The sequence below is a fragment of the Kogia breviceps genome, chromosome 2 (genome assembly GCF_026419965.1).
Source record: "Kogia breviceps isolate mKogBre1 chromosome 2, mKogBre1 haplotype 1, whole genome shotgun sequence".
NCBI lineage: Eukaryota > Metazoa > Chordata > Mammalia > Artiodactyla > Physeteridae > Kogia > Kogia breviceps.
Window position 1 is genome coordinate 30,795,513 of NC_081311.1, and position 16,756 is coordinate 30,812,268.

General features: G+C 46.4%; 1 protein-coding gene across 5 annotated transcripts in view; it reads left to right on the forward strand.

Moving 5' to 3' along the window:
* MMS19 (MMS19 homolog, cytosolic iron-sulfur assembly component) overlaps window positions 1-16,603 on the forward strand; it is a 32,519-nt gene extending 15,916 nt beyond the window's left edge. For 2 of the 5 annotated variants that reach the window (XM_059054689.2, XM_067024911.1), the window contains 23 exons: window positions 5,663-5,749; window positions 6,176-6,250; window positions 6,672-6,749; window positions 7,264-7,402; window positions 7,654-7,808; window positions 8,075-8,153; window positions 8,563-8,688; window positions 8,883-8,964; window positions 9,270-9,370; window positions 9,475-9,624; window positions 11,599-11,754; window positions 12,550-12,649; window positions 13,120-13,222; window positions 13,367-13,435; window positions 13,663-13,789; window positions 14,263-14,363; window positions 14,501-14,557; window positions 14,707-14,893; window positions 15,219-15,301; window positions 15,427-15,591; window positions 15,674-15,733; window positions 16,027-16,127; window positions 16,208-16,603. In XM_059054689.2, the coding sequence (XP_058910672.1) occupies window positions 5,663-5,749; window positions 6,176-6,250; window positions 6,672-6,749; window positions 7,264-7,402; window positions 7,654-7,808; window positions 8,075-8,153; window positions 8,563-8,688; window positions 8,883-8,964; window positions 9,270-9,370; window positions 9,475-9,624; window positions 11,599-11,754; window positions 12,550-12,649; window positions 13,120-13,222; window positions 13,367-13,435; window positions 13,663-13,789; window positions 14,263-14,363; window positions 14,501-14,557; window positions 14,707-14,893; window positions 15,219-15,301; window positions 15,427-15,591; window positions 15,674-15,733; window positions 16,027-16,127; window positions 16,208-16,235 (2,409 nt within the window). In that variant the 3' untranslated portion in view covers window positions 16,236-16,603. The remainder of the gene's footprint in view (window positions 1-5,662; window positions 5,750-6,175; window positions 6,251-6,671; window positions 6,750-7,263; window positions 7,403-7,653; window positions 7,809-8,074; window positions 8,154-8,562; window positions 8,689-8,882; window positions 8,965-9,269; window positions 9,371-9,474; window positions 9,625-11,598; window positions 11,755-12,549; window positions 12,650-13,119; window positions 13,223-13,366; window positions 13,436-13,662; window positions 13,790-14,262; window positions 14,364-14,500; window positions 14,558-14,706; window positions 14,894-15,218; window positions 15,302-15,426; window positions 15,592-15,673; window positions 15,734-16,026; window positions 16,128-16,207) is intronic. The other 3 variants (XM_067024912.1, XM_059054691.2, XM_059054690.2) reach the window with 2 other exon arrangements.
* The last annotated feature ends 153 nt before the right edge of the window (window positions 16,604-16,756 follow it).

Here is a 16,756-nt window from a genome sequence, read left to right on the forward strand (position 1 = left end):
AAGGATGTGTAGGATATGATCCTGGATTCTGAGGGTGCATCTCAGGCAGTAGAAACAAATGGACTAAACAAAGATGACACAGTTGAGCATAGTGTGTACAGGAGGTGTTTGCTCTGAGGCCCTTGGACCTTCCTCCCACTCTGCATCGTGATTTTCCTTCTTTTTCCAAATACTCAGGGTCTCATCACTACATGGGTATGCATGGGTATGTGTACTACAAGCATTAGTGATTTGGAAAAAATGAAAGGAGTTATACCACAGCATACCAAACTACATTGGAGCATTGACTCTCACTGCCTTTAAAGATACACAGCCATTTTTGCCATAGGGAATTTCTTAACCAGCTTATTCTAGTTGACATCAATTGCTTGGGACCACCTCTCTGATACTCTTTTCATCTCTTTTGTAATCAGTATCACTGTTTCTTCTCAGAAGAACTTAAGCCTTTTAAATAGGGACACCTGGCTTTTAGTGTAACAATTTATGTTAGAAATATTCTTTATGGTCTTACCAATCTGTTTTGGCCATTTGCCATCCTCATAGTGGATCACATCAGTATAAGTGATGGTTCCTATCCTGTGTGTAGGGGTCAGCAAACTTTTTCTGTTAGCGCCAGTTAGTTACTATTTTAGACTTTGCAGGCCCTATGGTCTCTGTTGAAACTCCTCACCTCTGCTGTTCTAGCACAAAAATGGCCATAGACACTGGAATGTGGTACAGTGGCTATATTGCAATAAAACTTTTATCTATGGACACGGAAATTTAAATTTCATATAATTTTCACGTGTCACAAGATACTATTCTTTTGATTTTTTTTCAATGACTTAAAAATGTAAAAACCATTCTTAACTTGGACATACAGTCTTAACTGGTTGCTTCCTACTCTTAATGCAGAGTAGACAGTCTTCCTTTACTATCATCTAGGGATTCCTTTGTCTTTTCTCTTGGATCAGATCTCTTATCTCCTGGGTTTATGTACTTCTTATTTTATAGTTTACTCCCTCAATTTGGTGGTGCGCATCCCTTATTAGCTTCCCCAGTGTGTAAAAAGAGTGAAAAATTTTTAGATTTTTGTAAATCTAGAATGTCTTCATTCTTTCCTCCTACTTATTGACAATATGGGTATGAAATTGAAGGCATTGCTACATTTACCTCTAATTTTCAGTTGCTGTGAAGAAGTCTAAATTCTTTTTGATTTGCAAAACTTTATGGTCACTTTTTTTCCTCTTTTCTGGAAGCTTTTAAGTTTTGATTATTTTCCCTCAATATATTGAAAATTCACAATTATGTGCCTTAGTACGGGTCTGTTTTCATGCATTGTATTGGGTACTTGGTAGGTCCCATCAATCTGGAAACTCATGTCCTTCAGTCCTGGGAAATTTTCTTGCATTCTTTCACTGATGATTTCTTTCCCTCTGTTTTCTCTGTTCCTTCCTTTTGGAACTCCTATCAATCTTCTGTTAGACCTCTGAATCTCCTACTTTTCTTTCATATTTCTTACCTCTACCTTTTTGTTAGTTTATAAGAAAATTCTACAATTTTATCTTTTCTGTCAGTCAAAGTCCAGGCATGAAAACAGAAACCACTTTGGTATTTAAAACAGAAGTAATTTAATGCAGGAAATTGTTTATACAAGTTGTGGGAAAGCTGAGAAGCCAAACGGGATAGTGAGGCAACCTATCAATAGCAGGAAGCCATTACCACCCCTAGGCTGGAGGGACAAAGGAAGAGTTGATGTTACTGGACCTCAGGGGCTGAGAGTATGACAAAAACATAGGCCTGTCATTAGGAGCTGGAGCCATGGAGGAGATGCTGCCAATGCTGAAAGCGCCCACTAAATTGGAGAAATGGGAAGAAATGCCCTGGGTTTTCCTTTCCTTCTGACCTGCATTCTTCTACAAATGCTTCCCGTTGGCTGAACCCAGGCCATTATGGGAGCCTGGGAAACGTAGCCTGCAGTGGTCAGCCCAAGGAATGGCTCTGAGGGCAGAAAGGCCCAGGACTAGCACATCTCCTATTAACCCCTTCTATTGATTTTGTTTCTCATTTCTGCACTTATGCTTTGAATTTCCCAGGACCTTTTTTTTAAAATTAATTTTTATTGGAGTATGGTTGTTTTACAATGTTGTGTTAGCCTCCACTGCACAACAAAATGAATCAGCCATACACATACAGATATCCCTTCCCTTTTGGTCTTCCCTCCCATTTAGGTTACCACAATGCATTAGGTAGAGTTCCCTGTGCTATACAGCATGTTCCCATCAGTCGTCTATTTTATACATAGTATCAATAATATATATGTGTCAATCCAGTCTCCCACCCCACCCCTTTCCCCCTTTGTATCCATACATTTGTTCTCTACATCTGTGTCTCTAATATCTGCTTTGCAAATAAGATCATCTATACCATTTTTCTAAATTCCACATATATGCATTATTATACGATACTTGCTTTTCTCTTTCTGACTTACTTCACTCTGTATGACACTCTCTAGGTCCATCCACGTCTCTACAAATGACCCAATTTCATTCCTTTTTATGGCTGAGTAATATTCCTTTGTATATACGTACCACATCTTCTTTATCCATTCCTCTGTTGATGGACATTTTCCCAGGGCCTTTTATTGTCATTTTTGATGATCTCTTGAACGTCTTTTGTTTTGTTTTTTTACATATTTATTTATTTGGCTGTGCTGGGTTTTAGTCACAGCACGCAGGATCTTTGTTGCCACGTGTGGGATCTTCTTTAGTTGCACCATGCAGTATCTTTTAGTTGTGGCATGCAGGCTCTTAGTTGCGGCATGCAGGATTTCGTTCCCTGACCAGGGATCGAACCTGGGCCCCCTGCATTGGGAGCTCACAGTCTTAACCGCTGGACCACCAGGTTAAGACTGGTGGTCTTTTTTTCTTTAGCATTCTGTTCTTATTTAATCCATGAATGAATTACTTTCTTACTGTTTTTGAAAACTCTCCCCACATATGTGGTCTCTATTTCCTCCAAGTTTTTTTTTTTTATTTTTTGTTTTTGGTCTCTATTTCCAGGTTAGAGGCTTTCTTCAGATATCTGGTAATCCTTGGGAGTTTGCACATGTTTCAAAGTGAGAATTATAAAGTTGAGTGGGAGCTCTGAGCACAGGGAATGGACTGAGGATGAACTTCCCTGTATAGTGGCTTACATGGACAGCTTGGGAACCCCCAGTGTATTCTTCCTCTTGGGCTAGTCAGGTTCTTCTAGAAAAAGACCTTAGATCTGCCTAGAGGGAGAAGTCTGGCTACAAGTGAAAAGGACTGGAAGGGGTTGAAAAATCTCAATACTCAATACTGTATCACTTAGACCTCTTTTTTTTTTTCCTGCTGTGCTGTTTCCCAATCAGGGATTGAACCCGGGCCCTGGTAGTGAAAGCACTGAGTCCTAACTACTGGACCACCAGGGAATTCCCACTTAGACCTCTTTTGATTCAGCACCCAGGCCCTCAGCTGCACCTACATCTCTAAGACTAGACCTCTGTCTTACCCTCTCTAAAGAATTAAACCTCCAGATTCTACTGTAGCTAGGGAGGACTTGAGAAGCAATCTCGGAGGTCAGATTGCTTCTCCAACCCCACTCCCAATTACAAAGGTACCTGGTACTTCTAGTTGCAAAGCTTTTTGAGGAGACTGGTGTATATGGGGAGTTACTCAGCATTCCCCAAGCCTACTGAGGATTCTGTTGTCTTGGCTCTGCTAAGTCATTTTCTTCTTATCCATCTCTTTTCACCTTCTACAGTTCTGTTGCTAACATCCCCTATCCTGTTCTCTTCAACCTTTAGCTTTATAGCTTTAAAAAAAAAAAGAAAAGAAAGGAAAATCCCTTTACTGTATTTTTGGTGTGGTTTCTAAAGAGAAAAGGAAAATCTGATGTATGTTTTCAGTGTTCCTTCTTGACATAACACGTGGCCAACAGGCACATGAAAAGATGCAAATCAAAACTACAGTGAGGGATCACTTCACACCTGTCAGAATGGCCATCATCAAAAAGTCTACAAATAATAAATGCTGGAGAAGGTGTGGAGAAAAGGGAACTCTCCTGCACTGTTGGTGGGAATGTCAATTGGTGCAGCCACTATGGAAAACAGTATGGAGGTTCCTTTAAAAACTGAAAATAGAGCTACCATATGATCCAGCAATCCCACTCCTGGGCATATATCCAGAAAAGATGAAAACTCTAATTTGAAAAGATGCATGCACCCCAGTGTTCATAGCAGCACTATTTACAAGAGCCAAGACATGGAAGCAACCTAAACGTTCACCCACAGATGAATGGATAAAGATGTGGAGGTGTGCATGCGTGTGTGTGCGTGTGTGTGTGTGTATACATACACAAACACACACAATGGAATACCACTCAGCCATAAAAAAGAATGAAATAATGCCATTTGCAGCAACATGGATGGACCTAGAGATTATCATACTGAGTAAAGTGAGACAGAGAAAGACAAATATTATATGATATCACTTATATGTGGAATCTAAAAGTAATATAAATGAATTTATTTACAAAACAGAAACAGACTCAGAGATATAGAAAACAAACTTTATGGTTACCAAAGGGGAAAGAAGGTGAGGAGGAAGAAATTAGGAGTATGGAATTAACAGATACATACCACTATATATAAAATAGATAAACAACAAGGATTTACTGTATAACACAGGGAACTATGTTCAGTGTCTTATAATAACCTATAATGGAAAAGAATCTGAAAAATATATGTATGTATATAAGTGAATCCCTTTGCTGTACATCTGAAACTAACACAATATTGTAAGTCATCTATATACTTCAATTTAAAAAAATCTGCCTTCTTGATGCAGAAATCGTGAATGTTTTTATAATGCCAGAATTACAACTTTTTATAAGGGTGAAAAAATAGAAATGTCCATCAAAGGGTGATTATCCAAATAAACTGTGACTCAACCGCACAATGAAATAGTATCAGCCACTAAAACTAATGCTATGAAAAAATAATTTAATAACATGAAAAAATGTACCTAGTATTAAGTGAAAAAATAGATTGCAGAAAATATATTCAAAAGATCACTTTTTTTTTTTTTTTTTTTTTTTTTTGGCGGTACGCGGGCCTCTCACTGCTGTGGACTCTCCCGTTGCGGAGCACAGGCTCCGGACGCGCAGGCTCAGTGGCCATGGCTCACGGGCCCAGCCACTCCGCGGCACGTGGGATCTTCCCAGACCTGGGCACGAACCCGCGTCCCCCGCATCGGCAGGCGGACTCTCAACCACTGCGCCACCAGGGAAGCCCAAGATCACATTTTTTTAAAGTGTATATATTTTAAAGGGAAACAGTGTCTACCAATCACATAGTCATAATACTATATATACAGAGAAGAAAGTTGCACCAGAAAGTTAAGGGTGCTTATCTCTGAGTGGTGTGATGATAGATCAGATGGAAACTGTGTGATCAGATAGAAAATAAATGCCCAACAGACAAAAATTCCCAAGGAACATGTAAGAGCAAGCAGTCTTCCTGCTGGGGCCTCATACCATACTACTTCTGCCAGATTGCGTGTAAATCTCACCCTATTCTGCAGGGTTGCCAGGTTCAGTCCTGTGTCCAGGGGTGGTCTGAAGAGTTATACAAACCCACGCCCCCTTCTCCCTTTTCCAGCCACCTAATGATCCCCATGGTATCCAGAGAGAAGATCTCATCCTGAGTCTTCGAGCTGTGCTGGCTTCTACACCACGATTTGCTGAGGTGGGTCATGCCGAAGTTAGGATATGTAGCCTCAACCCACAGAAGGGTCTGAAGAAAGAACAGTAAAAGCATGGGGGAAAAGAAAGTTGCAGTATACATTTTAGGGTATGGCATCCTGCAAGTGTCTTCAGACCTTCGAAGTAAAAAACTTCACCATCTCTTCATTTAAAATAGTAAACCAATCCCTATTTGGTGCTATCTTTTGAAATTCTTTAGCTCTGCCAGCTAGTCCACTTTTCAGGTCACTGGGAGTCTGGCCATGGACTGAGAGGGAGGTTGGTTTACAGTCACAACTCTCGACTCGAGTATAGCTCCTTGATCTAACACCTACCGCTGGGAACTGGTGGCAGTGAGGACATGGTTGGCCTTGGTGTGGCTGCAACACTACCCGTATCTCACTCTTTAGTTCTTCCTTCTCTCCCACAGTTCCTGCTCCCCCTGCTGACTGAGAAAGTGGATTCCGAGATTCTGAGTGCCAAGCTGGATTCTCTGCAGACTCTGGTGAGTGATTGTTCTCTTGAGGATCCAGCTGTCTTTAGACAATTTAGGGGTGCTAAAGGATTATGAATTGATTCTTGGAGAGCTAGGGGAATAGTTCATTGGCCTCAAGAGAGGGATACCCAGAATCCGGGCCTATATGTTGACCTAAAGCCCCCAGTTGCATTTTGTCTTGTTCTGTAGTAACTGAGTGGCAGCTGAGGAAAGGCTGACCAGGGCTCCCTCTTCATCCTTGTTCCTCTTCATCCTTGTTTTCCATCAGGACAAGCTCTTATTTTTCAGTGACCTGGGTAGGATAGTTATGAAATCCTGCTGGTTATACTGCTGAGAGCCGGGGTCTTTCAGGTGCCATTATGCTGAGGGGCCTGCATATCCTATGAAGTCTGAGTGTGTAGATAGCCATTACCTGTGGTTTCCTTGGCAGAATGCTTGCTGTGCTGTGTACGGACAGAAAGAACTAAAGGACTTCCTCCCCAGCCTTTGGGCTTCTATCCGCAGAGAGGTGAGTGTTACTTAGATAAACTACCATTAACTCCTGATTGTCAGGCACGAGGGGAATAACACACCGTATCCTTTTCCCTCTATTGCTGTGCTTGGTTATTCGGCAAGAGAGCAAGGGGGCATACTTCTAGTTGAATGACAAGGGTAGGGTCAGCATTTCAGTGGGGGCACATGATCAGTCTCGCACAGTGCCCAACTCCTGTCCTTCCATGGTAAGGAGCATAGGTCATGCTGAGTAGAGGGGGAGAGGAAGAGACTTAGGAAAGGGGTTCCCAACAACCACTGCTCAAAGTCAGTATTCAGTTTCTCAAAAAGTATGTGTATCAATCCTAGTGGGACTGAGGACTTAGTGAGAATACACCAATTGAGAAGAAACTCATTTGGGGGGTTAATTTCCATTGCTGTGCCCCAAAGGTTCTCACCACCCCCTCCCCGCAAAGAAAATAGGTAGTAGATGGGTGGGGTCTCACCTGGTGCAGGCTCACCTCAGTAGCCATGGGATCCCTCCCTGACAGGTGTTCCAGACGGCAAGTGAGCGGGTAGAGGCCGAGGGCCTGGCGGCCCTTAACTCCCTGACTGCGTGTTTGTCTCGCTCTGTGCTGAGGGCTGATGCTGAGGACCTCCTTGACTCCTTCCTTAGCAACATTCTACAGGGTAATGGGGCCATGGCAGCTAGAAAGGGGATTGAGCCCAACAGAGAGAAATTCCTTAAGGCCAGTGACCTTTCATGAGTGGCCCCCATGTTCAGTGATTTGGGTGCTGGAGCCCTGCTTTGAATTGAAAGCAATTTAAGTGGTAACTGCTAGCCAACTGTCCCAGGGCTCAGCCTCCAACTTCTATAGCCTGCAGGGGAACCAGGCAACATTCAGCCTACTCCCTAGGTCTGTGATGTGCTGCCTTTCTAGACTGCAGGCACCATCTGTGTGAACCAGACATGAAACTGGTGTGGCCTAGTGCCAAACTGTTGCAGGCGGCTGCAGGTGCGTCTGCCCGGGCCTGTGACCACATCACCAGCAACGTGCTGCCCCTACTGCTGGAGCAGTTCCACAAGCACAGTCAGGTAAGGAAGCAGAATCTGTTGGGGAAATGATGGGACCCCTTGCCAGGATCGCTGTCTCACAGAGAGAGCACTAAGCATTGAACTTGGGCCTAGATATAGTAGATCTCGGGTTTTGCTCCCATGAGCTGCTGCTGGTTCCCTTGTTCACTCTTTTCCTGACACTCTTATATGTACAAGGATAATTCTCCCCAATTCTGCAGTAGCAGGACTGAAATCCTTTAAAAATACAGTATTTTTTGACTTGAATACCCCTTAAAACATTCCAGAGCAACCAGCGGCGGACAATCCTTGAAATGATCCTGGGTTTCTTGAAGCTGCAACAGAAATGGAGCTATGAAGACAAGGGTGAGGCCGTCTTCTAGACGTGGTATCCTGGGGGCTGCTGAACACTATAGCCCTATAAAGGATGGCAGGCAAAGAGCGCTACAGAGAAGTAGTCTAGAACAGTTATCTGTTGTTCTGAGGATGTAGCCCAAGAGAACACTTAACAGATGAGACGTGTTGATTTCTTTCCTAGTGTACTTCCCAGATACCCAACGGATTAAATTCTTTAAATCTGCCCCGGGAATTCCATGGCAGTCCAGTGCTTAAGACTCTGTGCTTCCACTGCAGGAGGCACGGGTTCGATCCCTGGTCAGGGAATTAAGATCCCACATGCCACGCAGCGTGGCAAAAAAAAAAAATCTGTCCCAGGTTATCTTTGCGTCACTTCTGAATAGGGTTTCCCTCTAACCTGGACTCTGCCTCTTCCTAGATGAAAGGCCTCTGAGTGGCTTCAAGGACCAGCTGTGCTCACTGGTATTCATGGCCCTGACGGACCCCAGCACCCAGCTTCAGCTTGTCGGCATTCGTACGCTCACAGTCTTGGGTGCCCAGCCAGGTACGCTTAAGGGAAAGAGAAAAGATAGGAGTATTGGTCCCTTTCTTGTGATCTTCTGTCTTAAGTGAAGAGCAGTCCAATTCCCTGGTTCTCACTACAACTCTGGATCATTTGGGACATCTAATAGGACTTTAGGAAGGGTTGTGATGGCTGCAGGGGAAGAAAGATGAGGTTCGTGTTTCCTTCCTGCACAGATCTCCTGTCTTCTGGGGACTTGGAGCTGGCCGTGGGTCACCTATACAGACTGAGCTTCCTGGAGGAGGATTCCCAGAGTTGGTGAGAATATAAGGCAGTGAGATCGAGCAAGCTGTTCCAGGGCTCTGTGCTTCTGACCCTTGGCTTTCCGTAGGGGAGGTGGGCCCTGTGCTTGGCTCTGGCTGCTACCCAGTTGGAGGTGTGGGAATGCTCTCTTTTCTTGGGCATTAAGAAGCCCGGTCCAACTTAGTGTTGTAAGTACTGGAATCCTACTCTTCAGCAAGGTGGCCTCAGAAGCCCACACTCCTGAATCTGCCTAATGGCAGGCCTAGGCAAGAAAGCCATGGATCAAGGCTCAGCTAATGCTCATTTGCCTTGTGCCCCAGCAGGGTGGCAGCACTGGAAGCATCAGGAACCCTGGTCACTCTCTACCCTGTGGCCTTCAGCAGCCACCTAGTGCCCAGGCTTGCTGAGGAGCTGTGTGTAGGTATGTGTCTCTGATCTTCCGTGGCTTGCCCCTTCCCAGGGAGGCTTGGGGGCCTTCATGCTTGCCATCACACAGTGAAACCTTGTCTCCTGGGTTGCTTTCAGAGGAATCATACTTGGCTAGAGAGGATGGGCCCACCAAATGCTCCCGGCATCAGCGCTGTCTGCAGGCGTTATCAGCTATATCCACACATGCCAGTATTGTCAAGGAGACCCTGCCTCTTCTGCTGCAGCATCTCTGCCAGATGAACAAAGGTAATTACCAGGAACAGTCATCAAGGAACCAGGCTGAAGGGGGAACCATAGTCAGGTTTGGAGTTGATGCCTCTAAAGCAGTGGTTCCAGTGGTGGCTATAGTAGAGTCACATGGGAACTTTGAAAAAGTGCCGAACGTGTGGGTCTTAGTCGGTCCAGCTGATTCAGCCTCTGAGGAGGGATGAGACCTGGGCAACAGTTATTAAGAATGCCCACGGAGGGCTTCCCTGGTGGCGCAGTGGTTGAGAGTCCGCCTGCCGATGCAGGGGACACAGGTTCGTGTCCCGGTCCGGGAGGATCCCACATGCCGCGGAGCGGCTGGGCCCGTGAGCCATGGCCGCTGAGCCTGCACGTCCGGAGCCTGTGCTCCACAACGGGAGAGGCCACAACACTGAGAGGCCTGTGTAACGCAAAAAAATGAAAAATTAAAAAAAAAGGAATGCCCATGGAGTCCATTGAAAAGCACCACTGGGGACTTCCCTGGTGGAGCAGTGGTTAAGAATTGCCTGCCAATGCAGGGGACACGGGTTCAAGCCCTGGTCCGGGAAGATCCCACATGCTGCTGAGCAACTAAGCCCGTGCACCACAATACTGCGCCTGCACTCTAGAGCCTGTGAGCCACAATGCTGAGCCCGTGCGCCACAACTACTGAAGCCCACGCACCTAGAGCCTGTGCTCTGCAACAAGAGAAGCCACCGCAGTGAGAAGCCCGTGCACCACAACAAAGAGTAGCCCCCGCTCGCCACAACTAGAGAAAGCCTGCGTGCAGCAACGAGGACCCAACGCAGCCAAAAACAAAAACATAAATAAAATTTAATTTTCTTTAAAAAAGAAAAGAAAAGCACCACTGTAAGGCCACGTTACTCAAAATAGGGTTCATCAAGCAGCAGCACGGGTATTATCTGGGAGTTTATTAGAAATGCAGAATCTCAGGCACCACTGATCAGAATCTGCATTTTAACTGGATCTCCAAGTAACCTGTACATACTCTGGAGTTTGAGAAGCACTGCTCCTCATACGTGACATAAGTGACAGCAGCTGTTGCTATTGTGAACCTGTGCATGCACACCATGGCACCTCACTAATTCCCTAAGTGCCCCACTCTGCACTGCCCAGCCCTTTGTGGATGATCCAGCACCTGATGTAAAGTAGAAAGAACAGTGGACTCAGAGCATGGCCTGGGTTTGATTCCTGACTTTTTCACTGTTACCCTGGAAAAACCACTGGTAATTTATTGTGCCTCCACATCCTCCTCTATAAAATGGGGGAAATGATATATTTCTAAGAGAGTTGTTGTGAAAACTAAATGAGAATGTACAGCTGACCCTTGAACAAAACAAGTCTGAACAGCACAGGTCCACGTATACAGATTTTTTTTCAGTTGTAAAAACTATAGTACAACATACTTGTGGTTGGTTGAGTCCACAGGTGCAGAACTGCAGATATGGAGGAACTGTGTAAAGAGGGACCATTATAACTTGCACGTGGATTTTCGACTGTACCGGAGGGTTGGCTCCCCTCACGCCCACCTTGTTCAACGATCAGCTGTGTATGAATGCTTCTGTTACAGAGCTGGCTGGGCAGGTCTCAGCTCCTGGATAAAATGAGTTGGCTCTTTATAAGACGCTCTTGGTCTCTTTAGTTACTCATCTTCGATTATTCTTCCCATATTCTGTATGTGACAGACCTGGAAGTGCTTTTAAGAAAACCTTACAGGGCTTCCCTGGTGGCGCAGTGGTTGAGAATCCGCCTGCCGATGCAGGGGACACGGGTTCGTGCCCCGGTCCGGGAAGATCCCACATGCCGCGGAGCGGCTGGGCCCGTGAGCCATGGCCGCTGAGCCTGGGCGTCCGGAGCCTGTGCTCCGCAACGGGAAAGGCCACAACAGTGAGAGGCCCGCGTACCGCAAAAAAAAAAAAAAAAAAAAAAAAAACTCTTTAAGAAAACCTTACAGAGAACTTTCTCACCACACAGGGAATACGGTTGCAGGAACAAGTGAAGTTATTGCTGTCTGTCAGAGTCTCCAGCAGGTGGCAGAAAAATGCCAGCAAGACCCCGAGAGCTGCTGGTATTTCCATCAGACGGCTATACCTTGCCTGCTTGCCTTGGCCGTGCAGGCTTCCATGCCAGGTAACTTCCTCCACTTCACTCCTCCCTCCTCCCGACTCGGCCTTCCACTAGTGTTGAACAGCACTGCCACCCTCGGGGTATCACTGGTATTGCATTTTATACCAGCAAAGGCTTCTTTTGACTCCTGTGTCCACATAATGAGATTTCACTTCAAGCAGAGGGTGCCAAGCTGACCTTCGGCAGGAACCAAAATCTACTAGTGTTAGCAACAACTCAAAAGGATGCACACTTTTTCCCCCTTTAGTTGCCGTGTAATTAGATGGGTTAGAATTAGGCTCTGGAGTCAAACAGACCTGGTTGGGTTTCATGGTCAACTCTACCACTTGCCAACTAAGCTTCTGTTTCCTCACTTTATGGGGTTGATAGAGAGTAATATCTGTATCACAGGGTAGTTGGTAAGGATTAAATAAGTTAATGTGCAGTGCTTTGCAACAGTAATGTATGTATGTGTGGTAGCTGCTGTATAAAAGGACCCATGAAGATAAATCCATGTTACCTTTAAGTTTTTGAAAAGACTAACATTTCTGATGTTAAGAATGTTCATATTAGCTAGCCTTATTTTCCACTGTTGCCCAAAGGACTGCACGGTTCTCGGGAGCTCCCTGTGGCCTGCATTACACACCCCTGCTTCTGGTGCCTTGCTGCTTCTCAGGGCTACAGCACTACTAGGGTACAGTTTAAAAACTGCTCCTCTTGTAACTAGAGTCAAGGCCCAGAGTCATGATGATGACAGGACCTAATCATCTGAGCCACAGTCATGGCCTGTGATTGTGTGTGTGTGTTTTGATTTTGCAGAGAAGGAGCACTCAGTTCTGAAAAAAGTGCTGTTGCAGGATGAGGTCTTGGCTGCCATGGTGTCTGTCATTGGCACTGCCACCACCCACTTGAGCCCTGAGTGAGTATAATCATGGATGTGACTTGATCCCAGGGAGGACAGAATTCTTGGGAAGCAGCAGCAGATAGCTTCGTTTTGAGCTGTCCTTTTACCCAGATTGAAACATGGAGGCAGCTTTTGTTTTGTTAAGTCTTGCTGGCAAAGTAAGAAGGGGCCTTTTGGCATCATGGACCGGGGGCCACAGACTAATGGTTCTTAGCTGCAGATGTGCATGAGAGTCACCTGTGGAGCACTTCTGAAATACACATTGGGTTCTCTCGCTAGATCGTAAGGTCCAGGAGAACAGGGATTTGATCTGTCTTGTTCACCAAGGCCTAGAACAGGAATGGTTCCTGGCATATATGTGCTGAATTAGTATTTGTTGAAGGTGTGAATGATCATGCTCTGGCCACGGACTCAGTAACTACCAGGAACCCCAGGGCTGCCGTAGAACCCTGGCTCCTCGGTGACACCTAGTGCCCTACCCCCAGCTTGGCTGCCCAGAGTGTTGCCCACATTGTGCCCCTCTTCTTGGATGGCAACACCTCCTTCCTGCCTGAAAACAGCTTCCCTGGAAGATTCCAACCATTCCAGGTAAGGGTCTGATGGATCAGATGGGGGAGAATCTTGGGACTTCTGTCCTTCAGATTTTTAGGGCTAACCTGGGATGGGTATCCTCAGGGCAGACCAGCCTCTTGCTAGCAGGACAGGCTTGATAGGGCTCTTCTTCCTCTGTAGGATGGCTCCTCAGGGCAGAGGCGGCTGGTTGCACTGCTTATGGCCTTTGTCTGCTCCCTGCCTCGAAATGTAAGTGGCCACAACATTTGGGGAGTACCCGAGTTTAACCCTGACCAGGGGAGGTGGATCCTGGGTGACTTCTGGGCTGAAATTTGTCACAAGCTAAGCTGATTTTCTGCTTTTCCCACTGGAGAATTTATTTCCCATCCACCCGGGCCCCTGCTGCCACTCTCTCCTGGGTGTCTCTTAGAGTTCAAGTGTTCTCTGGGTCCATGACATGGCCAGGTTTTCTATAGGTGGAAATCCCTCAGCTGAACCAACTCATGCGGGAACTTTTAGAGCTGAGCTGCTGCCACAGCTGCCCCTTCTCCTCCACTGCTGCTGCCAAGTGCTTTGCAGGACTTCTCAACAAGCATCCTGCAGGTACTGGAGTGAGGCTGTGGGTTGGGAGCCTCCCTGAATCAACTTCTGATGAAATCCTGACATTTAGTTCTCATTCTCTTTTTAAAGGAAGTTAGCTAAAATATCAATAATAGGGCTTTCCAAAGGACAGCCCGTGAGACAGGAGTCAAGACCAGACTTGGACAAAGCTTTACAGGACATAAGATAAGGGCTTCAAGCAGAGCGCTCAGTCTAGTTCTGTCATCCTATTCCCTACAAAGAGCTATTTGGGGTAATTCTTTATTAGAAGTAGACAACTCTTTTTCGAATGCCAGCACCCCTACATTATGAGAATACCAGGCTCTCATGCTGGTGTCCTAGAGCTGAGTGGGCCAAATCCACAACCAAACCAATATTGTTTTTTTCTAATGGCTTCTACATTTAAATGATTACACCTTTGTTGGTAAAACGGACATATGTAGCCTCTACATCGGCATTTCCTCCCTCTTTTTTAGGGCAACAGCTGGATGAATTCCTACAGCTGGCTGTGGACAAAGTGGAGGCTGGGCTGAGCTCTGGGCCCTGTCGTAGTCAGGCCTTCACTCTGCTTCTCTGGGTAAGGAGTCGGAATGGATTCCAGTTGGAGCAGTTGGTCTGGTTAAATAGAATTTCTCCATTTAACCCTGAAGCGCATGCATGCTTCTCAAGGTTTGAGTGTCATGCCCTAACTGTTCTCTTTCTCTCTGATAACAGGTCACAAAGGCCCTAGTGCTTAGATATCATCCTCTCAGCTCCTGCCTTACAGACCAGGTAAGTCCTTGCTGAAGACAGCAGAACCTAGGACCTAGACAGGAACTTCCCTGTCGATCCTCTTCTTCCCCCAAAATGACTGCTATCCTCCTCTTGGGTATTTAAGATTCTTCCCCGCTGATGTACCTCAGAGGCTCTCTTTTCTCCAGCTCATGGGCCTCCTGAGTGATCCAGAACTAGGCCCAGCAGCAGCTGATGGCTTCTCTCTGCTCATGTCTGACTGCACTGACGTGTTGACTCGTGCTGGCCATGCTGAAGTGCGGATCATGTTTCGCCAGCGGTTCTTCACAGATAACGTGCCTGCTTTGGTCCGGGGCTTCCATGCTGCTCCTCGAGGTGAGGAGAGTCTAAAGGAAAGTCGTCAAATATACAGACCTCTCCAATGGTCAGGCCACAGTCTCTAAAACAATTTAAGACCTGAGTGCTTCTTTAGAGCTGTAGTGTGACCTGTACCTGAAGGGCTGAACATCTAGGTTCTTGACCCACTCTTTTCCTTTGACTGGCATATATTGGCTATTCTGAGCTAGAAGGGTTTTTTTTAAAAAAAAAAAAAAAAAACTTTTTGTAGGCTAATGTCCCAGCTTCACCAGAGATTAGAATTGAATTCTTAAGCTCTATGTCTGAGCCCAGTTTTTCCCCTAAGCTTTTCCATTGTTTACAGATGTGAAGCCAAATTACCTGAAGGGTCTGTCTCATGTACTTAACAGGCTGCCAAAGCCTGTGCTCTTGCCGGAGCTGCCCACGGTAAGCCTTGCAGTCACAGCCTCTAAGCAGGGACCAAGCCGTTGTCCCCCAGCTGGGGCTAGAAAGGGGAGGAGAAGCAGGCTCGTCAAAGATGTGGTCATCCCACCTTTCCTGTGGCCCCTTAGCTGCTTTCCCTGCTGCTGGAGGCCCTGTCCTGCCCCGACTCTGTGGTACAGCTCTCCACCCTCAGCTGCCTTCAGCCTCTTCTATTGGAAGCACCCCAAGTCATGAGTCTTCACGTTGACACCCTCGTCACCAAGTTCCTAAACCTCAGCTCCAGCCCTTCCATGGTGCGTTGAGCCTCAACAACCCTTTGGCCTGTACATCTCCCCTTCGTGGGTCTCCCCTCACCTCCTTATGGTTGTGTTCCAGGCTGTCCGGATCGCTGCACTGCAGTGTATGCACGCTGTTACTCACCTGCCCACCCCCGTGGTGAGTACCGCAGATGTCCCTCTCTGGCTTGGAAGCTTCTTAGAAGAGCCAGAGGTACCTTTCTGCCTTAGTCAAGAGGGACTGGCCACCCTGCTGTGTGACTGAGATATGCACTGTAGGGTACAGATAGGCAAGGATTTCCTGACTACCCCAAAACAGAATGGGCAGCCTGCTACACAGCATTCTCTGGAATCACTAAAGAAGAATAGGAAGAGTATTAGTTGTAGAGTCAGAGCAGCTTTTTTGGTTGTCTTGGTTGAACAGGGCTAACATTAGCTCCTCTAACTCCACAGCTGCTGCCGTACAAACTGCAGGTGATCCGGGCCTTAGCCAAACCCCTGGATGACAAGAAGAGACTGGTGCGTAAGGAAGCAGTGTCAGCCAGGGGAGAATGGTGAGTTTTTAGGTCATGGGGAGAGATGGGATTGAAATGAGCCTCACCACTAATGCCGTCAACGTTCTTTTTGCCTACAGGTTTCTGCTGGGGAGCCCTGGCAGCTGAGCCCTCCATCCTGGCCTACACTGTTCTGACAGACAATCTAACCTGAAATTACTAACTATCAAGCCAGCTTGCCCAAAGCAGGGAGATGACTGGCCTGATTGCCTTTCCCACAGACACCACACGAATGCTGGGCCTCTGTCGCATGGCTGTACAAGAAACATAGGAATCCTGACTTCTAATGGATTTGTGAAGTAACTGAGTGTGAGACTACTTGTGTTTGAAGAATGATCTTGGTCTTGGGGCTCTTCCATTTATATGTCAGAAAAAGTGAGATATGCTGCTGATGGTGAATACAGATGAGTGTGGCCCTGAGGACCAGGGATGGTGGCGTGTGTGTACCTGCTGGAGAATAAAGATTCTTTTGGTAATGGGGCCGTCAGTTATTTCCCTCTCTCCACTTATGCCTCGGCAGTACACGACCAGAAGCAACACTGCATAAGCTAGAGGAACAGTAGTGATAGGAATTGGCCAGGAATTCTTCAGGACATCCAACCCCTCCAAGTGGGGCAGAGGTGGCAGGA